This window comes from Drosophila miranda, chromosome 2 (assembly GCF_003369915.1).
Source record: "Drosophila miranda strain MSH22 chromosome 2, D.miranda_PacBio2.1, whole genome shotgun sequence".
NCBI lineage: Eukaryota > Metazoa > Arthropoda > Insecta > Diptera > Drosophilidae > Drosophila > Drosophila miranda.
The window spans coordinates 31,461,557-31,484,907 of NC_046675.1; the positions used below are offsets into that span (position 1 = coordinate 31,461,557).

At 44.2% G+C, this 23,351-nt stretch overlaps 3 protein-coding genes across 12 annotated transcripts; 1 reads left to right on the top strand and 2 right to left on the bottom strand.

Annotated features, from left to right (window-relative positions):
- The first annotated feature begins 167 nt into the window (after window positions 1–167).
- LOC108155797 (serine/threonine-protein phosphatase 2A 56 kDa regulatory subunit gamma isoform) lies at window positions 168–22,181 on the top strand. 10 transcript variants are annotated; one of them, XM_033389240.1, is made up of 10 exons: window positions 168–291; window positions 1,837–2,395; window positions 3,256–3,294; window positions 3,546–3,723; window positions 7,180–7,376; window positions 7,439–7,773; window positions 7,845–8,075; window positions 8,166–8,558; window positions 8,631–8,898; window positions 9,775–10,297. In XM_033389240.1, exons 2-10 carry the CDS (start codon window positions 1,985–1,987, stop codon window positions 9,919–9,921), a joined length of 2,199 nt encoding a protein of 732 aa, XP_033245131.1. In that variant the 5' UTR covers window positions 168–291; window positions 1,837–1,984; the 3' UTR covers window positions 9,922–10,297. The 10 variants fall into 10 exon arrangements, with proteins under 10 accessions (XP_033245131.1, XP_033245133.1, XP_033245132.1 ...); XM_033389241.1 differs by lacking the exon at window positions 168–291 and adding an exon at window positions 1,142–1,234; XM_033389242.1 differs by lacking the exon at window positions 3,256–3,294 and having other exon boundaries at window positions 171–291.
- On the bottom strand, window positions 11,834–13,169 carry LOC117187171 (importin-13-like). Its single transcript, XM_033389266.1, has 4 exons — window positions 13,061–13,169; window positions 12,854–12,991; window positions 12,235–12,794; window positions 11,834–12,175 (listed from the first exon to the last, which is right to left on the bottom strand). Exons 1-4 carry the CDS (start codon window positions 13,127–13,129, stop codon window positions 12,091–12,093), a joined length of 852 nt encoding a protein of 283 aa, XP_033245157.1. The 5' UTR covers window positions 13,130–13,169; the 3' UTR covers window positions 11,834–12,090.
- On the bottom strand, window positions 17,738–18,375 carry LOC117187429 (importin-13-like). The gene is made up of 2 exons (XM_033390088.1): window positions 17,926–18,375; window positions 17,738–17,851 (listed from the first exon to the last, which is right to left on the bottom strand). Exons 1-2 carry the CDS (start codon window positions 18,340–18,342, stop codon window positions 17,738–17,740), a joined length of 531 nt encoding a protein of 176 aa, XP_033245979.1. The 5' UTR covers window positions 18,343–18,375.
- Window positions 22,182–23,351: the final 1,170 nt, after the last annotated feature.

The following is a 23,351-nucleotide window of genomic DNA, read 5'->3' on the forward strand; positions in this document are numbered from 1 at the left end:
TGCCGCCCTGGTTTGATGGCAAAAACTAGTTAAATTATGTAAGTCTAATCACTGCAACTAGCTCGGGACATTTTTTAATGCATAGTATTATTTATGTGAAAGCTGGGAAAACAATTGACACGGATATTATCGAATTTTGTGACCCTCTGGCAGCCCGATCTAGAGTGCACAGCCCTGGCACCTCTATTTTCTATTGAGCAGGCTCGACAACGTTGCGTGAATAAAACAGTTTACATAAAATATTAAATATAGTTAAACAAGCCGTTGATGTTGTGTGTTCTTGAAGAAAAGGTGAACTTGACCCCGCTGCTGATAGTACGCCGTGCTGTGAAGTGCGATATTTCGCGAGAGAGCTTGTGAAATTCGCATGTGAAAATCACAATCAGAAGAAATTGCAGCGCACCAAATGAAAAAGTGAAGCGCAAATAATACATAGCCTCGAGTGAATTAACGCGAGAGTACCAGCAGCAGCAGCAAGTGTGTGTGTGCGTACGTGTGTTTGCGAGTGTGTGTGTGTGCGTGCGTTTTGTTAGAATTCGCATTTTTACGTAAAGAAACGGCTTTTATCAGCGATAAGTTTGATGTTCTCGAGCCTGAATCTCAGCAGGGGCAAATTGAACAAGTTCTTGCAGCTTCTGGCGGTAAATAGAGCCGATCCCCTGATTTCCTGCTCGTCCAAGAGCACCATACCATACCATCCCAAAAAAAACCCTTGACATTCACAATTTGAGTATATATTTCCCCCTCATTTGCTTTTTGCACCCATCTATTAATTGAGTTTCGAGTCTTGATGCAACACAAACTATTAATTATGCATAGTACACATTAATTTTATTTTTACTCTCTGGCGGCGCTCTCTCACTTGCTATCTCTCTCTCTCTCGCTCTGGGTTAAAGGGGGACCACTAAAAGTATGAGTATATGAAAACTTTGCGCTTAACAATATTTTTGTGTTAAAGAATGCCATCCCAGCACACCCCGACCCCCCCACCAACCCACAATCCCCCGCCCGCTATTCCGCACACCAACAGCACTACCACCACCACTACCACCCAAAAAATGCTCTTCACGCTCGTTCGCATGACAACTCTGTCTGGCAACTCTGATTCGACGACGGCCATTGCTTCGCAACTTGTTGCTCGTCCGTATCGCTCTCTGTTTCTCTGTTTTCTGATTCTCATTCTGACGTTTTGCCTGTGTGTTATGGAATTTTTGTTATTTATTTCCGTTTTGCTGTAAGTTGTGCAAAAAATTAAAATGTCTGTTCATTACTGTGTTGTTTGTGTTCGGAGAAGGGACAGAAGACAGAAGCTAATGATTCAGCTCTGCCCCGGAGGCGACACCTGCCCTCTTAGCCAGTGGAGAGCCAGCAGAGCCCTCTTTGGTGGAGTCGATTGGAGTGGAGTCTCGTCTCTTCCGGGGGCCAAGTGCATGTTGTGTGTGGAAGAAGCTTGAGAACATGTTTATTACCGTTTAGAACCGGATTTTTGTTTGCTAGAAAATCATAGCATGGCATGGCATGGGCATTAATTTGCGGCCACAGTGGGGACTTCTTGTGACAACTTTGGGTTCTGTTCTGTTCTGATCTGATTCGAAGCGGTTTTCCGCCATTTGTGCTGGACAGTGATCCAGTTAGCAGAGAAACTTTTGCGTTTCGAATAAGAAGTTCCAAAAACCGATTGCCATGATTCTTTATTGGTAATCAACCAAAAGCGTATGTATGTATGTGTATGCGTGTGTGTCATGAATTTTGTAGCATGATATTTTATTGTTTTTTTTCTGTCCGTTTCTTTTGGTTAATTGCTACGTTAATTTCTCTCTTTCCAACACTTCACAGTGCAAATATAATTTTCAGATAGCAATCAATTGATCCGGCCGGCCCAGCTGTCATATTTGTTTGTTATTTTATGTTTTTCGGTTGGTTTGGTTTTTGGTAAGAGCTATAAGGAATATCGGAAGAGCTAAAGCTGACACAGCAGCGTATTATGGATAACGAGGCGTTAGAAACAACAACAACGACAGCGGCAGCAGCATCGTCAGCAGCAACCACATCAGAGGCGGCAGCAGCGACAATAGCGGCAGCAGCAGCAGCATCGTCAGCAGAATCATCTGCAGCTACGCCGAAAGTCACAAATAACAATAACAACAGCAGCAGCGGCGGCGTCGTCGGCGTCGGTGTCAGCGCCGATAGCAGCGGTAGCATAGTCAAAGCGACATCGGCCACTAACGGTATCAAAGAGAATAACAGTAACTTTAGTACAACAGCAACAATAGCCACACCAACAGAAACAACAACAGCAGCAGCAGCACCAACACCAGCAGCAACAACAACAACAACTACAACGTCAGCCATACCCCTTGTGGTGACCAGCGGCGGTGTACCCATCAGCAGCGAGGTGAGTCGTGTCTAGCGAATGCATTGTCTACACCACCACCACCACCACCTACTCTCTGACTCTCTCTCTCTCTATTGCCTATCGCCTATCGTCACCTTACCTCTACGCATGCCTTGTGCCTAACAGTTATTTGACGTAAATTATAAAACATTATAAAATCAATGTAAATACATATATTATATATATATATATATATATATATATGGATGTGTTTGTGTACATATGTATGTGTTATGCCCACTCCATAAAGTACAATACTTCCTTGTGCCGCAAAGTCGAAAACCTTAACAAACTATATCTAATCTTATCGCTGAAAAATGATGTGTGTTAAGCCACCCCCTACCTCTTCCCGCCCACCGAACAAGCCAAATGACCAAGACACCAATTAGCCCTCTCAAAAGGTTGCCAATTGTGGAAATGCTGTTGGATAACAAATCAAAATCAAAATCGAATCTATCAAAAGCGCCATCAATCGCGGGGATCACAAATATTAATAATCGATTATAGAAACATGCATGGAAATCGATAGGGGGAAATTTTAGTTGCCTTAGAGTGGACCCTTGCGTGCTTTTAGATCATCAGTGGACACCCTCCTTACTACAATCCTGAAGAGTATATTTAGCATAATATCGGATTAAGAAGAAGCCACCTCTCCCCACATTTAAATAGAAAAGGTATCCTTAGAAGCAACGAAAATACTTTGTGACTGACTTCTAAATGTTTGTAAAAATAACACACAAATATGATCCTTACGTAGTACCGTGTTAGCTACCAGCAGCCAACCAATTTCCGACCCCCCAAACCCGTGTGCACATTTATCTGTTTGGCATTACTAAACTCAGAATAAAACACACCCACAGGCAGCGCGACTTAGGCGGCAAGGATTCGCGAAGACCAAGGTAAATGCTCTTAAAAAAAAAAAATGACGGTGATACGGTGACTTCAACGGATGATATCTACTCTAGGCGTACTCGTAATTTTTGCAAGTGCTATGTTAAGAATTAAATATTTAATATCTGATGCATTTTGCTTTCTTTTGTTACCTAGTTTTTTTTCTTTGTTTGTTTTATTCAGTAAGGAAACCAAATTACTACCAATATACCATACGATTTATGTAGCCACGATTTGCTAATGCTGTACACTCTTTCAGGCTAACAAAGACAGGGACAGTACGCCCCCGCGTGATGCGCCACCGCCAACGCAGATCACCAAGGGTCTAAACCTAACCACCGGCACGCCGCTGGTGCGCAAGGAGAAACGCCAAGGCAGCTCCCGTTACAATGTGTCCAAAAATTGTGAATTGACGCCACTCAGCTACCTAAACGAGAGTGAGTAAATTAAGGGCATAACTTAGTTTTAATTAGTGTTACTAGTGACACAGAGCTTGGAGATTTTTTTTTTGAGTTTTAACCTTGAAAAATATCCTGGGGATGTAGCATACTTTTATGGGCAGGTGCTGATTAAATGTATGCAGTCCAATGGAATTAGGTATCACATGTCCATACACATATCGCACACTGTAAATAAAGTTAGTCGTACTCTCTATAAAAGAAAAAAATCCAGCAAGTCTCTGGCCACCAGACTTCGGTCACACCGAAAACGAAACTCAGCTTTGTTATGGTTTTTTTTTGTTTCTCTTCTAATTGTTTTTGCTCAGCTGTTGCAATTGGTTTATTATTTATTAATCACGTACGTACCACGTTAAAGGTCAAGGGAGTGCCATTGCCGTCTGATTAGGTGGGTGGCAACACTGACGCACAACCACCCGCACACAGGCACACATACACGCATGTATAGAGCTTTTGCAGACAGCTCTCAATTACATCTCATCTCTCTTTGATGTGTGCGCGCCGCGCACTCCAGTGAATGTCTCCACGCTCTTGCTGCGCCAAGTCTCTCTCACTCTCTATAGCTCTCCTTTTCTGGTTGTCTCATGCTCTGCTTGCTCTGTGCGTGTGTGTGTGTCTGTCTGTCTTGTGCGTAGCCTTCATCAAATTGTTATTGACTTTACCTTTTTGCTAATTGCTTGGGCGGTTGTTGCCCGCCTGTTGACATACAAATCGTATAAACAAATTCGTGTGTGTTGGTTAATATTATTGTTTTCTGTGGTTGTTGTTGCTGTGCGCTGTTGTGGCAAAAGTGTTGTTCAGCGGCCACTGTTGCCATTGCCATTGCGTCGGTATCCCATTATACTCTCGCTCCGCTCCGCTCTGCTCCGTTCCGTCCCACCCACAAATTTATTGATTTTTCCGATAGCCCGGCAGCGCGCAGTCGACGAGCAGCTCTGCGTCGTGCCAGCCAGCCAGCAGTTTCCAAAAAAAAAAAGAAGATAATTTACGTTTCCAGACTTTCATCCGGCGAGCAGCAACAATTTTAGATATTAGTTGGATATATTTGTGTTTTTCTACGTTTTTTTTACTCTCTCCTCTGCCTCTCCTCTCCGCCCTGCTCTGCCCACCGGAGCACTGTAAGTGGTGTCTCAAAAAAAATAATAATTTCCCTGAAAATTGTCGGCGGTGGAGGCGTTGCCGCATTTCATTTTTTGTTTTTTTTTTTGACATGCACTTGGTTTTCATTTCCATTTTCATATTCATTTTGTGTGTGTGTGTGCGTGCGTGTTGTCTTGTGTTTGTCCCCCCCGGCCCCACACTCATAATCGATCGCACATGGCATTAATCCTTATCATTATCTATATTACAGTTCCATTACAGATGCTAAACATTCATGCTTAAAGTCCTCTTCACGTTCATATTTCATAGAGTGTGTAACAATTTGTGTGTGTTTTGTCGTTCGTTGTCGGTGTCGGTCTCTCAGCGGCAATTCGCGGGGGTAGACAAATGCGGTTCGATTGGGTGGCCATTAAACCAAGTGGGGCACTAATGAAATGGTATTCGGTGCTATGTTGCTGACGGGTAACCTCAACAGACCCAAGCAGAAGCAGCAGCAGCAGTCACAACAACAGCAGCAGCAGCAACAGCAGGAGGAATCATCCCAATCTGTTTCTGCTTCCTCCTCCAGCAAAGAGCAACCACAACAGAAGCAACAGGATCAGCCACCAGCCGCTGGATATTATGCCTTGGGCATACGCTTACCCAAGTCGCCATCGTTCCACAGCGGCCTAGACCAGCTGGCCGACGACGAGGAGGAGGACCAACAGTCGCTGGAATCGTCTGCGCAGGGTAGCAGTAAATTCAAATTCAGCAGCGTGGAGGAACTGAAGGCCAAGTTCGAGGGTCGAAAGATGCCCCTGTCGCCGCCAGAGGCAGCCGCAGTAGTAGTAACCACCACAACATCCTCGTCGCCATCGTCCTCGTCCACCAGCTCCAATTCGTCGGCATCGGCATTGTCCTCGCTCTCGCAGGCGGCCTCTTCCTCGTTGGCCTCGGCCGCTGCCAATTCCTCGGCCTCGTGCTCATCCTCAGCGGCCACCTATGGTGGTGGAGCCAATTCAGCAGCCGCCGCTCTGATAGCCTCGTCGCCGTTTGGCTCACAGTCCTCCACATCATCGTTGTCGCTGTCCTCAAATGCAGGGATGTCGAAGAACACGGCACCAGCAACAGCAACAACAGCAGCGGCAGCGGCAGGAAGCACAGCCAGTGGTGGAAATTCGCTTGTATCCACATTGGCGCAACACTTCTCGGCGGCCACATCGGCTGCAGCAGCAGCTGCGGCCACAGCAGCCGCCTCAGCAGCATCGTCCGCGTCCTCATCATCTGCTTCATCATCTGCCACCAATAATGCAGGCGGCTCAATTGCGGCCAGCAAGGTTTGCAGCGCTCCGTTATTACACACACACACACACATCCACACATATTCTGCACACCCACACAGATACATACAGAATCTGATTCACAAAACAAAAAATGTTAAAAAAAAATCAATCTACTCTCATTTCATCGCTACCTCATCTACCTCCAAGTCACCCGTGAGTGCGGCCGCAGCCATTAAGAACATATTGAATGCCACCAAGAGTGTGGGAAATAGTGCTGCAGCAGCAGCAGCGGCAGCAGCATCCTCGACCCTGCCATCGGCTGCCGCCGAAGGCCAGGAGGTGCCCTTGCCGCCAGCCGAGGAGCTGCGTCCAACGGTGGCACAGAATCTGGTGGGAGGCATAAGCATCTCCCTGGGCATTGGCCAGCGCAATGGCAGTGGAACAGCACCAGCAACAGTGACAGCAACAGTGACAGCAACAGCGACAGCAACAACCACATCCACATCTGCAGTTGTTATTCTGCCAACGACTACGCTGGGCATACATCAGAATGGTGATGTCACAGGCGGTGGCGGAATGGCTGGAATTATTGGTCATTCGTCGCAACATCATCATCATCAGGGCCTCACATCCCCACAAACGTTGCAACAGCTGACGGGCAGTCCAGGACGTGCACGCGATCGGAATCTGTTTCATTCGCCGCCCACTGCTTCGGTTGCCTTGGCACTGCCTGCACTGCGAGGTTGCTATCTCTCCAGCTCCAGCTAATTCCAAACCAATGGCCATGCGGCACGCAGATAAAGTGATAGAAGCACCTACCACATCTACCTGGTCGACATGGCCATTCGGTTTGGTGGCCCATAGAATTTGATCCTTTATCTGATCTTCATTGAATTTTTGATACATTTTGAGTTTCGCCTTGCCTTACTTTTTGTTGATCGATTTGCTGTTGATTTCTTTGACGTTTTTCGTAGGATTATAATATTTTTCATTATTATTCAATGTGTAGATAGAGCAGCATATATAACAAAAACGTAAAATATTTTGATAAATTTTATTGTGGATTTCGCAGAGACGGCCGCCAGTGAACGGGAAGAGCTTTTCATCCAAAAGATACGACAATGTTGCACGCTTTTCGATTTCTCCGAGCCGCTGAGCGACCTCAAATTCAAGGAGGTGAAGCGTGCGGCTCTGCACGAGATGGTCGATTTTCTCACAAACCAAAATGGCATCATTACCGAAATTATCTATCCGGAGGCGATCAATATGGTTAGTATTTAGGATACCATACCAAACTCTATCCTCTCCATAATAAATATATTTTTGTGTAGTTTTCTGTGAATCTATTCCGGACGCTGCCGCCATCATCAAATCCGAATGGTGCCGAATTTGATCCCGAAGAGGATGAGCCCACGCTCGAGTCGTCTTGGCCACACCTTCAATTGGTATACGAGCTGTTTTTGCGTTTCTTAGAGTCACCGGATTTCCAACCAAATATTGCTAAGCGTTATATTGATCATCAATTTGTATTACAATTATTGGATTTATTCGATTCGGAGGATCCACGTGAACGTGATTTCCTAAAGACTGTTTTACATCGCATCTATGGAAAATTCTTGGGTTTGAGAGCATTTATTAGAAAGCAGATCAACAATGTCTTTTACAGGTGATTCGCCCCCCGTATATCCGATCCTATCCCAATCCTCTCTAAACCATTGTCTTTTTTGTTTTATTTAGATTTATTTATGAGACGGAACATCATAATGGCATAGCCGAATTATTGGAGATATTGGGCAGCATTATCAATGGTTTTGCTCTACCGCTCAAAGAGGAGCATAAACAATTTTTACTTAAGGTATTGCTGCCATTGCACAAAGCCAAGAGCCTCTCGGTCTATCATCCACAGTTGACCTACTGTGTGGTGCAGTTCCTCGAGAAGGATCCCAGTTTGTCCGAGGCGGTCATCAAGTGAGTGTTGAGCCCAACTTCCGCACAACATGCCGTGAGCATGAGATGTAAAACACATTAAAATTGATTTATTGTCCCCATCCCATGCAGAAGTTTGCTTAAGTTCTGGCCGAAGACGCACAGTCCCAAGGAGGTGATGTTCTTGAATGAGGTGGAAGAGCTGCTGGATGTGATCGAGCCGGCCGAGTTCCAGAAGGTGATGGTGCCGCTGTTTCGTCAGATAGCCAAGTGTGTCTCCTCGCCGCACTTTCAGGTGGCCGAACGGGCGTTGTATTATTGGAACAACGAGTACATTATGTCCCTAATAGCGGACAATTCGGCGGTTATACTGCCAATAATGTTCCCAGCGTTGAATCGCAACTCCAAGACGCACTGGAACAAGACCATACACGGTCTCATTTACAATGCGCTCAAGCTGTTCATGGAGATGGATCAGCGGTTGTTCGACGAGTGCAGCAAGAACTACAAGCAAGATAAGCAGATGTACGGACAGCACACTACTACACCTCCTAATATTGTATATCTAATCATATGATTGTTGTTGTCTTTCGACAGGGAGCGGGAGAAGCTGTCGCACCGGGAGGAGCTTTGGCAGCAGGTGGAGAGCCTGGCCAGGACCAAACCAGGGTGGTCCAGGTCGAGCTATTTCAATAACAGCCGCCTGCAGCAGCAGCAGCAGCAGCAGCAGCTAACCGATAGTCAAAATCTGTACGATCAATACAATGAGAATGATCTAACGTACGATCAGCTACCGCAGCAGTCGCGCCAGCCACCGCCGCCGCTACCACCACAGAAACAGTCGTCGCTGCAGGAGCCCCGAGAGGTGAGACAGGCACTTGCCACACTAACCACACTAAACAACTACTAATCCCGCCAATGTGTGATCTGATCCATGGCGTCTGCTGTGAGCTGTGCCCAGCGAACACCTACTCTAATTTAACTCTAATTCTAATCGAACGAATGTCTGTTAAAATTAATCACACTCATGTCATTTAAACAACAAACAAACAAAAAAAAAACAAAATACATATTTGTATATCTTTAACTTTTGTCTATTTATTTATTATCTCTTATTGGTTCTCTCACTGTCTTTAAACTCGAATTCATAAGCACAACAAATACTCTTCTCACTCTCCTCTCTCGCTCTGTCTATACGGCTTTAATTCTGAGCAAACATATGTACGCACAGTGGTTCAGAAACTCATCGAAATTGGGCGGGAAAAATATACATAAATATTTAGCGAAGTGTAGTTCCATATTCAAACCAACATTTGTATAAATATCAAGCATTCAAATACTTCTGAACTGAAATGGAAACCATTTTAATATTCAACTACCATACCGGATTGAACCACTGTGCCTACGCTCTAACACACTAGAAACACAACCATACACACCCCCACCCCCACCCACACGATCTCGAATTGGACTTTGTAACATATGAAACCGAAAAGAGGAGTTTTCATCAGTTAGTGGGTGTACATTTCGTAGTTGTGTTGTTCCATCTGTAAGGGGGGCACCAAAAGCCAAAAACTTCTTCTACGCACTTCCTATATCGTTAACGTAACGTAACTCACTCGTAACGTCACACCAGTCACCATGTAACGTCACTTGTCCGTGTTGCGAAACACGTATGCTGTACCTGTTGTAGCGGGCACTTTACATATATTTTGGCCTACCCCACTTCCGTTACTCACAGATACGCGGCGAACGGAACAAGGAGAAGCCATTGCTGAGGCGAAAATCCGATCTGCCCACGGACAGCGGCACTGTGCGAGCCCTAATCGAGCACAAGCGACAAGATGAGTTCTTAACAACGCCGCCGCCAGACGGAAGCAATTACTGAGAAAACAGAAACAGATACAGAACAAACAAATACAAATCCCCTGGTCAAGAACACAACCAAAATCCACCACGAACAACAAATCTCAAAAAAACGCTGGCGTTGCACAAAGTTTTGAAGCAAAGCTTGAGGCTTTCGAGATGAACCCAAACAAGGTCCACGATCCACAAACACAATACACAAACACACACACACACACACACACACACGTACAAAGGCACAAAACGAGGAAAAGAAAAGGAAATCCTTTTTTGGGGCTTAGTGCGAGGGCGCGTGGACAAGATTAAATACATAATTTCTTTATATAAATACAATATAAAATACTTATCTATAATGAAAAATGCATAGTACCAATAAAGATCAGACAAATCCCAGAATATTTGATTGCGAATGATACAAATATGATTTCGAGCATGCCCGAAGGGAAGAAATGATTACTAGTTCTATACTGTTTTATTTTGCATGAATTTGCTGTTGTTGTTGTTGCTGTTTGCCTAGTGTTTAACAAACGGAACATATGCAATAATATTAGAATCCAATTTGTGCTCTTACCATTTCAGTGAAAACGTGAAACAAAAAAACGAAAACTAAGCAAAAAACATATATATAAATGTACAGTTGAATTGAATTGTCGTAAATTAAGGCGTAGCTGTGTTTACCACCATGATTGAGCATCTACTGCATATTTCGACCTACATATAGCTACATATGTAGCCATAATACCATACCACACAAACCATATACAAATATATACATACATACATATATCTTTAACTACAATGCATACATGGCGCATATAGCTCTGCTCTCTCCACAGCTAAAGTTTATAATATACGCGATTTATATGAGTAGCCTAGCAATTAGCAGCTTACCTATCCATACATACATGTACGATAAACACACACACCTAAAACAATGAAAGCCTAAAAAGAATGATGCGTTACATACATACATCATATATGTATATGTATGTAAATGAGTGTATTTTTGTATGTATTACATATATATATATATATATATATATATATATAGATGTTTAAATATACATATGTGGGGGTACGGGTATCCATAATCGTATTCCTATTGATCCCAGGAATGCCCAGAGATTTGGTGTAGTTTCTTTTTTGGGGGGAGGTATTTACTGTGACACCGCCGGATGCTCGGAGCAGGAGTGTAGAAAAGGAGGATCGGGAGAGCTGCCACCCAAAGATTGTGCCAATTTCTAAGCGTCCCAGGCACAGTGAATACCCTCTATATTATCATCCACATCGCAACATCAACATCATCATCTTCATCAACAACAACAACAACAGACTTGGACTATTGCTGGTCGTAGCTACTACTTCTATACTATATATCAATCTAAATATATAATACTGGATCCGTGTCAGCCATTTGTTTGGTTTAATAGTCATTGTCTCTAAAAAGCGGATGGACATTCTCAAATGATTCTTAATGAAATGAGAAGATATTGATTGCATGTTGCAGGGAGCTGCTGGATCAAAAAAAAGTTTTGCTACCACTACCAAGTGCTGTACACAGGCCAAGAAAACGAAAGGCTTCAGTTTAGCTATAGACACACATACGCATATATATATATATATGTATATATATATATATATATATATATATTATATAAAGAGATGTATTTACATATTTTTTGGCATTATAGATACATACACGATATGGGGAAAAGTTGCAAAACAATAATAATAATGGCAAGGTCTAGAAAAAAACTGGGGATTAAAGATTCATAAAAACTTGAAAGGCAGATTTTTTTCATACACGAGGAAATGGTGAAAAATCGAAACTTTCTAAATTTTAAGAATAATAAAATATTTATGTATAAAAAAAATTTAAAAAAATATAAAACAAACAATAAATACAAAGAGTTATACACCCTATGGAAAAAATTGTAAATGAAAGCATGTAATTTTTGTAAAATTATAAATAAAAGTTTGTCTTGTCGAGAGTTTTTGGAGATGTTAAAAACTAAGGCGGTGGCGGGTGTGGGAGGTGCGGTAACAACAAGGAGTCGAGGAACATTTACAGAGTCGCCTAAATTACAGTCTAAATACATGGGACACAGGACAGAAACACATTTAGAATCCAGTTTTGAAAAGCATAGGTGCGCGATTTGGTTGGCCTCTAAATAGCTTCAGGCTTCCACATTTACTGGAACTTTTCGGTGAGTCCGCGCAACTTGATGGCCATCTCCGACAGATGCTGTTGCAGCAGCCGCTTGTTCACCTTTTCCCTGTAAAGCAGAAGTCGTTTATAATCACTTTGCTGCATCAATGTTAAGGCCACACTCACTTGATAATCAAAGAAACATATCGCGACTTTTCTGCATCGTTTAACAGCGGTGTGGGGAAATGGGGGACGGACATCACGGTCTTTAGCCAGATGGCCAGCTCCGCAGGATACTTTTTGTTAAAGGCCAATATGATATCGGCAAACTTGTCCACCTGCGAGCGTGGCGTCAAATATCCCACACACATCATGATGAAGTACACGGTCTGTTCGCCAGTTTTCAACACGACCTCGGTGATGTGTTCGTGGTTGCGCGACTGAATCGTAAAGTGTGTCATGAACTGTATGCCGCAGCGTATGGCACCGCTTTCGGGCAGCGTCATGCAACGCTGGCCGTAGTAGACGAGGCGATCGTAGGCCAGTGTCTTGTCTTCCAATGCCTGAGGTATTTTCTTCACAATCTGAGCCAGGCAGCCGAAGAAGGCCTCCATGGTGTCCGATATATTCGAGAAGTTCTGCTGTGGCGTGTTCTCAAATAGCTTGAAGCTGTGCTTGATAAACTCCCGCAGAAGTTCTTGCATATAGGGCTTACAGCCCTCTTCCCTGTAAAACATGACAATAGTCTGCGGAAGAGAAAATTAAATTAAATGATTTCCAATAGAGAGATAGAGAGATTACGCACTGTCTTGGATATCTCTAGCGTTGGTGCACAGCAGCGTGTCTGGAAGCTGGCCACAATAAAGTAGCACAGATTCTGCAGCATGGGTCGGAAGCTGCTTCTTAGGTTCATAATGGCATGCTTCATGGCGCTACAGGCGGCCTATAAGTTAAGAACGAGTATGGTTTATAGCATGTGCATCCAGCATATGGGTTAAACCAATCTTTATACCTCTAAAACATCTAGCTCCTCCACCCACATCTTGGCAATGCGCCTAAAAATTGGCATTGTTCTTTGCATGACCAACAAAACGGGCTGGACAATCTGTATTTTTTTTTTTTTTTTTTTTTTACGCGCGGATCCCAGGCAAAACGCAGCCCTCCTCCCGCCCAACCGACCGAGGGGCGCTGCCGCATGACGCGCGGTGCGTAGCCGAACCAAACGCGAACATGCAAGAAAGATAGCTATTAGACTAACATTCGAGGAAAATTAGTACTAAACTTACTAAGAAACTAAGCATGCAATCAAAGTACAAATACCACTACAGTTACTAATTAATAGAAAGGTGTGTAAGGATTAATAATTTAATAAGAGGAAGAGAATTAGTGGTGGATATAATATGGTAGAGGGAATTATAATCCGAGCATAAGACCCTAAACGGTTCATGCAAGAAATAATTCGATCTACAAAGTGGAAGGAACAACGGTATAAAATTTCTAGTCAGTCTAATAGGAATCGTGAAGTTTATGCGGCTCAACAGATCAGGGCTGTCTATGTCACCCCTGATCAAGTTGTGCATAAATATCACACCAAGCATTTTTCTACGGTTAACTAAGGATGGGAGGTTTACTAATAGTAGTCTACTAGAGTAAGATGGGAGTCTTACACCCGCATCCCAGTTAAGGCCCCGCAGAGCAAAGAGTAAAAAGTTTTTCTGTACTGATTCTATACGGTCCTGGTGTACTTTGTACTGAGGGCACCATACACAGGAGCCGTATTCTAAGATCGGACGAACAAGCGAGGTATAGAGAGTCTTTGTTATATAGGGGTCGTCAAATTCCTTTGACCACCTCTTTATAAACCCAAGCACGCCCATGGCCTTATTTACCATGGTAGAAATGTGTTCGGAAAACTTTAACTTGGGGTCTAACATAACACCCAGATCATCCACCAGGGTAATTCTCTCAAGAGAACCACCAAATAGGGTGTAGGGAGCCAACAAAGGGCTAGAACGATGAAATGTCATAACTTTGCATTTCGAGGCATTAAGGTGTAACAAGTTTGCACAACACCATGACTGAAAGATATTGAGATCGGATTGCAAGCGAGAATGAAATGAAATGTCCTTGTACTGGACACAGAGTTTAACATCATCCGCATACATAAGTACTCGAGAGTATGTTAATACTGAAGGTAAGTCATTAATAAAGAGTGTGAAGAGTAAGGGGCCTAGATGGCTGCCTTGTGGTACTCCCGAAGAAACCTTTACTGGGAAAGAGAGGGAGTTTTTGAAGAGGACTCTTTGAGACCTAGAACAAAGATAGCTAGAAATCCATCTCAGGAGGTTGGGCGGAAACCCTAAAAGGTCAAGTTTATGCGCTAAAAGGGAATGGTTTACAGAGTCGAATGCTTTACTAAAGTCGGTGTAAATAACATCCGTCTGTAAGTTACCTTGAAAGCCTTTAACAATGAAAGAGGTAAGCTCTAACAAGTTCGTGGTGGTTGATCGCCGCCTTATAAATCCATGCTGAGTTGGAGATATAAGTGACTTGCAGAGATGTTGCAAGTGCGGAGTTAAAACCTTCTCAAACATTTTAGGAATAGCGGATAACTTTGCTATACCTCTATAATTTTTTGCATCAGACTTGCTACCTTTTTTATGGAGAGGAATTATAAACGATTCCTTCCAGATCGGGGGGAAGCAAGAAGAATCAATGGATAGGGTGAATAGTTTAAGCAAAGGTCCACACAGAGCCTCGGCGCAGTACCTGAGTACACAACCTGGAACCCCGTCTGGACACGGTGAAAACACCGGCTTAACTAGTCGAAGATCATGAAGTAGGGAACATTCATTTAACAAGGGACTGAAAATGCCGTTCGACCTCGGTAAACCGTATGGGTACGGATGACCAGAGTAGCTTTCCTCAGAATAGGTGGTTTGGAAGAATTGGGCAAAAAGATCGGCAATTGCCTGATCATTATTTGCCGACGTATTACAAAATGATAGCGAGGATGGGTGTGCGGACGTTCTACGCTTACTGTTTACGAAGCTGTAAAACTGTTTAGGGTCCTGAGAAAAACGTATTCTGCATCGAGATAGGTAGTTCTTATAGCATTGAGCATTAAGAACTGAAAAGTTTGACCGAGCTAATACATAGCGAGAGTGAGAAGTAGGAGAACCCACTTCTTGAAATTTTTTATAAAGTCTTGATTTTAAGTTTTTTAGACTGGATAACTCTTTGGTAAACCAAGGGGGTTTTCCAGATCTAGTCGGACAAGAAAGCGGGACACAAGAATCGAAAAATGTGCCAAGAGCATTGTAAAAAATGTTTGTGCCTTTTATGATATCAGTGCACAAGTACAAAGCGGACCAATCAAAATCCCTAATGAGGTTATTAAGCTTCGCAAACTCGGCTTTACGAAAGCAGCGGACACGTTCGGGCAGCCTACTCGACCGATCCAATACAGTTGGTCCTATATCTAGCGACACCTCGAAAGTAGGGTGGTAGGCGTCTTCAGGTATAGTGAGCGGAAGGGCTCGGGTTAACAACACTATGGTCGGATCCAATACAAAGCACAGATCAAGCAATCGACCCAAGGAATTTTTCACATGGTTGACTTGAGACAGGGATAGGTCAAGCAAGCCGTCAACAAAGTCATGTCGTGACATGGGCACTAGGATACTAGACTCGTTTACCGAAGACCAAACAGTTCCTGGCAAGTTGAAGTCACCAAGAACTATCATACGATCTTTATCAGATAGCGCGGAAGAAACAGCGGTTAAAGCGGACAAGTGCTGCTCATAAATTGAAATATCCGAAGAAGGTGGGATATACGAGCAAGTAATGAATATAGCGAAAGCGGGAAGAATCAGTTTTACACACAGGAATTCCAGTTCCTGTTGAACTTGGACTGTGAAGTGTTCCGACGTGAAGTAAGAGTCCACTGCAATTAGAACCCCCCCTGCCCGTCGAGACGAACGGTCCTTTCTAAAAGTTGTGTACCGACCTGCCAAAACCTCGGAACTAAGAATGTCCGGCTTTAACCAGGTTTCAGTAAACACAATAACGTGGGAAGCAAATGCAACACTATCCCGGAAAAGAATGCTGAGCTTACTACGCAAGCCTCTTACATTCTGATAGGTTACTAAAAGAGAAGTTAGTTTTTTGGAAAGGTGGAAGCAAGACGGGAAGTTGAGGAAGAGGAAGTTGAGGTTGAGGTTGAGGGTGGCACACTGGAAAGGTTTGGAAGGGATATGGGGGGCCTATTCTTCTTCTTAGCCTTAAACTCCTTCACCACCAAATGCTCCGGCCAAAATTTGGCGGAGCAAATGGTGTCAAATTGAGTTGGGGAGATGCTTATCTTAAACGAGGCTATCTCCCTGGCATAAGAGAAGTTAAATTTCTCCACCTTTAAACCCACGGCTTTTATTTTGCTTTGAATAAAAGCAATTACATCATTAGATGTGAGGTCAGGGGCCAGCCGTGAAACAAAAACTTGTCGTTTTGGTGGGACTCCCACCAGTGGTTTAGTCACCACAGGCCTAGTACCTGTGGTGGCAATATCCGGAGGTCCGGAACGTCTATTTACTGGTGGGATCGGTATAGACGGGACAACTAGCGAACTTGCGGACACCACGGACACGGACGCTGCAGACGTACTTGGCTGCACATTCTCCGAGGCGATGAATTCGGCTACCGAATCTGCGTCGCCAGCAGCTGTCGTTGCCCTTGGAGTGGCAAACGAGATCAACTGCTGCACACTTGGAGTGGTCGGAGTCAGTTTTTCGGCGGCGCACGGCTGAGTGACGGTTGGCAATTGCAGATCCCGCGGAGTGACCTTTTTGCGCCTCGGAGACTCATTCAGCAGTTTTAAACCGCTAAACTGAGCCTCCATGGCTAGGAGCCGATCGTATTGGTTTTTAAAACCAACGGTCAGCTCCTTAAAGCCACTCCGCGTCTGCCTCATGAAAGCCACCATGTCTTTCTCCACCGCACGGCATGCCTCGCAACTGTAATGCAAGCCATTACGTTTGGCTATAGCATCACTCACGAGGCCAGAAAATCCAGCGCATTTTGCGTGCACTACGCTGTCGCAGAGCCAGCAGGGGACATTCGGCTGATCGTGGGTGATCTGCTTCTTACAGCTTTTTTTGGCACAGACCACAGCGTATTCCATTTTATTTTATTATTTATTTATATATATACTATTATTTGCAAAACAAATTGGTATCAGACCAATGTGCCAGACAACGCTCAAAGCGGAATTGGTAAAAAAAAGAGAGCAGAGTGGAGAGCGGTTATAGCGAGAGCTACTAAGCAGAGAGCGCTATTGCTCAGAAAGTTTAAAGAGCGAGAGAGAAAGAACAGTTATTGAAGTTGAGGTGATAGCGAGAGAGTGATAAAACAACAAAAGCTACCAGACGAGAGCGGACTGCAATGCAATGTAATGCGTACTCACTCACTGCAACAACACAAACACAAGCACAAACACAAGCCGACGCCGAAAAATAAAAAGTTAAATAATGTTTTAACACAAATCAAAAGGCATGCACTCGCGTAATAGAATAGGTTTCCAGATTGTTGTCTGGTTAGGAAGTATAATAAGAATTTAGTTAGGAAAACACCGGCTGTTTATTCAAAACAAAAGGAAAAAATGCGGAGCGCAAAACAAAAACACGTCTGATCACTACGAAAGATACGAAAGATTGTCCTCTTCACTCAAATCGGTATTCAATGAAGAAAACAGAGTGGAGATCATGTTGAGACGGAAAATTGTGCGAATCCGTGCCGTGGGAGTTTTCTGTAGGAATGCGAATATGAGAAAACTTTTTGTAATCATACATTTCAGGGGCAGTTGATTTTGGTTGCACTTACCCCATCAGATTGGCAAATGGCCTGCAATTCCTCAAAGCATGGACTGACTATTATGTCCAAGTGCTTGGGTATACCATCGGGCGGCAAGAGGCTCATCAATTTGCCAATGCTAAACATCAGCCGGACCGAGTCCGAGTTCTTCATGCGCCCGGCGTTGAGCGAGGCATGGCACGCATTGAGCAGCGGCTCGGCGAATGGCTTCAATTGCAGCTGACAGTCGCGACACAGCTCCTTCAGACCGAGCGTGGCCTGGGCCGACATGGACGAGTTGAGGCCGCGCACCAGCAGATCTATGGCCGCCGGTATATAGGTGGGATTCTCCATTAACCAATTGCAATAGGAACCAATTGTCTCCAGGGCCGTGCCCAGCAGCTTAACGTTCATCTTCTCGTATGGTATCTCGTTCAGGACACGCATCAAATTTGGAATTTGTGGGGCACTAATGAAATGGTATTCGGTGCTATGTTGCTGACGGGTAACCTCAACGGACCCAAGCAGAAGCAGCAGCAGCAGTCACAACAACAGCAGCAGCAGCAACAGCAGGAGGAATCATCCCAATCTGTTTCTGCTTCCTCCTCCAGCAAAGAGCAACCACAACAGAAGCAACAGGATCAGCCACCAGCCGCTGGATATTATGCCTTGGGCATACGCTTACCCAAGTCGCCATCGTTCCACCAACAGTCGCTGGAATCGTCTGCGCAGGGTAGCAGTAAATTCAAATTCAGCAGCGTGGAGGAACTGAAGGCCAAGTTCGAGGGTCGAAAGATGCCCCTGTCGCCGCCAGAGGCAGCCGCAGTAGTAGTAACCACCACAACATCCTCGTCGCCATCGTCCTCGTCCACCAGCTCCAATTCGTCGGCATCGGCATTGTCCTCGCTCTCGCAGGCGGCCTCTTCCTCGTTGGCCTCGGCCGCTGCCAATTCCTCGGCCTCGTGCTCATCCTTAGCGGCCACCTATGGTGGTGGAGCCAATTCAGCAGCCGCCGCTCTGATAGCCTCGTCGCCGTTTGGCTCACAGTCCTCCACATCATCGTTGTCGCTGTCCTCAAATGCAGGGATGTCGAAGAACACGGCACCAGCACCAGCAACAACAGCAGCGGCAGCGGCAGCGGCAGGAAGCACAGCCAGTGGTGGAAATTCGCTTGTATCCACATTGGCGCAACACTTCTCGGCGGCCACATCGGCTGCAGCAGCAGCTGCGGCCACAGCAGCCGCCTCAGCAGCATCGTCCGCGTCCTCATCATCTGCTTCATCATCTGCCACCAATAATGCAGGCGGCTCAATTGCGGCCAGCAAGGTTTGCAGCGCTCCGTTATTACACACACACACACACATCCACACATATTCTGCACACCCACACAGATACATACAGAATCTGATTCACAAAACAAAAAATGTTAAAACAAAATCAATCTACTCTCATTTCATCGCTACCTCATCTACCTCCAAGTCACCCGTGAGTGCGGCCGCAGCCATTAAGAACATATTGAATGCCACCAAGAGTGTGGGAAATAGTGCTGCAGCAGCAGCAGCGGCAGCAGCATCCTCGACCCTGCCATCGGCTGCCGCCGAAGGCCAGGAGGTGCCCGTGCCGCCAGCCGAGGAGCTCCGTCCAACGGTGGCACAGAATCTGGTGGGAGGCATAAGCATCTCCCTGGGCATTGGCCAGCGCAATGGCAGTGGAACAGCACCAGCAACAGTGACAGCAACAGTGACAGCAACAGCGACAGCAACAACCACATCCACATCTGCAGTTGTTATTCTGCCAACGACTACGCTGGGCATACATCAGAATGGTGATGTCACAGGCGGTGGCGGAATGGCTGGAATTATTGGTCATTCGTCGCAACATCATCATCATCAGGGCCTCACATCCCCACAAACGTTGCAACAGCTGACGGGCAGTCCAGGACGTGCACGCGATCGGAATCTGTTTCATTCGCCGCCCACTGCTTCGGTTGCCTTGGCACTGCCTGCACTGCGAGGTTGCTATCTCTCCAGCTCCAGCTAATTCCAAGCCAATGGCCATGCGGCACGCAGATAAAGTGATAGAAGCACCTACCACATCTACCTGGTCGACATGGCCATTCGGTTTGGTGGCCCATAGAATTTGATCCTTTATCTGATCTTCATTGAATTTTTGATACATTTTGAGTTTCGCCTTGCCTTACTTTTTTTTGGATCGATTTGCTGTTGATTTCTTTGACGTTTTTCGTAGGATTATAATATTTTTCATTATTATTCAATGTGTAGATAGAGCAGCATATATAACAAAAACGTAAAATATTTTAATAAATTTAATTATGGATTTCGCAGAGACGGCCGTCAGTGAACGGGAAGAGCTTTTCATCCAAAAGATACGACAATGTTGCACGCTTTTCGATTTCTCCGAGCCGCTGAGCGACCTCAAATTCAAGGAGGTGAAGCGTGCGGCTCTGCACGAGATGGTCGATTTTCTCACAAACCAAAATGGCATCATTACCGAAATTATCTATCCGGAGGCGATCAATATGGTTAGTATTTAGGATACCATACCAAACTCTATCCTCTCCATAATAAATATATTTTTGTGTAGTTTTCTGTGAATCTATTCCGGACACTGCCGCCATCATCAAATCCGAATGGTGCCGAATTTGATCCCGAAAAGGATGAGCCAACGCTCGAGTCGTCTTGGCCACACCTTCAATTGGTATACGAGCTGTTTTTGCGTTTCTTGGAGTCACCGGATTTCCAACCAAATATTGCTAAGCGTTATATTGATCATCAATTTGTATTACAATTATTGGATTTATTCGATTCGGAGGATCCACGTGAACGTGATTTCCTATCGACTGTTTTACATCGCATCTATCGAAAATTCTTGGGTTTGAGAGCATTTATTAGAAAGCAGATCAACAATGTCTTTTACAGGTGATTCGCCCCCCGTATATCCTATCCTATCCCAATCCTCTCTAAACCATTCTGTTTTTTGTTTTATTTAGATTTATTTATGAGACGGAACATCATAATGGCATAGCCGAATTATTGGAGATATCGGGCAGCATTATCATTGGTTTTGCTCTACCGCTCAAAGAGAAGCATAAACAATTTTTACTTAAGGTATTGCTGCCATTGCACAAAGCCAAGAGCCTCTCGGTCTATCATCCACAGTTGACCTACTGTGTGGTGCAGTTCCTCGAGAAGGATCCCAGTTTGTTCGAGGCGGTCATCAAGTGAGTGTTGAGCCCAACTTCCGCACAACATGCCGTGAGCATGAGATGTAAAACACATTAAAATTGATTTATTGTCCCCATCCCATGCAGAAGTTTGCTTAAGTTCTGGCCGAAGACGCACAGTCCCAAGGAGGTGATGTTCTTGAATGAGGTGGAAGAGCTGCTGGATGTGATCGAGCCGGCCGAGTTCCAGAAGGTGATGGTGCCGCTGTTTCGTCAGATAGCCAAGTGTGTCTCCTCGCCGCACTTTCAGGTGGCCGAACGGGCGTTGTGTTATTGGAACAACGAGTACATTATGTCCCTAATAGCGGACAATTCGGCGGTTATACTGCCAATAATGTTCACAGCGTTGAATCGCAACTCCAAGACGCACTGGAACAAGACCATACACGGTCTCATTTACAATGCGCTCAAGCTGTTCATGGAGATGGATCAGCGGTTGTTCGACGAGTGCAGCAAGAACTACAAGCAAGATAAGCAGATGTACGGACAGCACACTACTACACCTCCTAATATTGTATATCTAATCATATGATTGTTGTTGTCTTTCGACAGGGAGCGGGAGAAGCTGTCGCACCGGGAGGAGCTTTGGCAGCAGGTGGAGAGCCTGGCCAGGACCAAACCAGGGTGGTCCAGGTCGAGCTATTTCAATAACAGCCGCCTGCAGCAGCAGCAGCAGCAGCAGCAGCTAACCGATAGTCAAAATCTGTACGATCAATACAATGAGAATGATCTAACGTACGATCAGCTACCGCAGCAGTCGCGCCAGCCACCGCCGCCGCTACCACCACAGAAACAGTCGTCGCTGCAGGAGCCCCGAGAGGTGAGACAGGCACTTGCCACACTAACCACACTAAACAACTACTAATCCCGCCAATGTGTGATCTGATCCATGGCGTCTGCTGTGAGCTGTGCCCAGCGAACACCTACTCTAATTTAACTCTAATTCTAATCGAACGAATGTCTGTTAAAATTAATCACACTCATGTCATTTAAACAACAAACAAACAAAAAAAAAACAAAATACATATTTGTATATCTTTAACTTTTGTCTATTTATTTATTATCTCTTATTGGTTCTCTCACTGTCTTTAAACTCGAATTCATAAGCACAACAAATACTCTTCTCACTCTCCTCTCTCGCTCTGTCTATACGGCTTTAATTCTGAGCAAACATATGTACGCACAGTGGTTCAGAAACTCATCGAAATTGGGCGGGAAAAATATACATAAATATTTAGCGAAGTGTAGTTCCATATTCAAACCAACATTTGTATAAATATCAAGCATTCAAATACTTCTGAACTGAAATGGAAACCATTTTAATATTCAACTACCATACCGGATTGAACCACTGTGCCTACGCTCTAACACACTAGAAACACAACCATACACACGCTTGGGGCTTAGTGCGAGGGCGCGGGGACAAGATTAAATACATAATTTCTTTATATAAATACAATATAAAATACTTATCTATAATGAAAAATGCATAGTACCAATAAAGATCAGACAAATCCCAGAATATTTGATTGCGAATGATACAAATATGATTTCGAGCATGCCCGAAGGGAAGAAATGATTACTAGTTCTATACTGTTTTATTTTGCATGAATTTGCTGTTGTTGTTGTTGCTGTTTGCCTAGTGTTTAACAAACGGAACATATACAATAATATTAGAATCCAATTTGTGCTCTTACCATTTCAGTGAAAACGTGAAACAAAAAAACGAAAACTAAGCAAAAAACATATATATAAATGTACAGTTGAATTGAATTGTCGTAAATTAAGGCGGAGCTGTGTTTACCACCATGATTGAGCATCTACTGCATATTTCGACCTACATATAGCTACATATGTAGCCATAATACCATACCACACAAACCATATACAAATATATACATACATACATACATATATCTTTAACTACAATGCATACATGGCGCATATAGCTCTGCTCTCTCCACAGCTAAAGTTTATAATATACGCGATTTATATGAGTAGCCTAGCAATTAGCAGCTTACCTATCCATACATACATGTACGATAAACACACACACCTAAAACAATGAAAGCCTAAAAAGAATGATGCGTTACATACATACATCATATATGTATATTTATGTAAATGAGTGTATTTTTGTATGTATTACATATATATATATATATATATATATATATATAGATGTTTAAATATACATATGTGGGGGTACGGG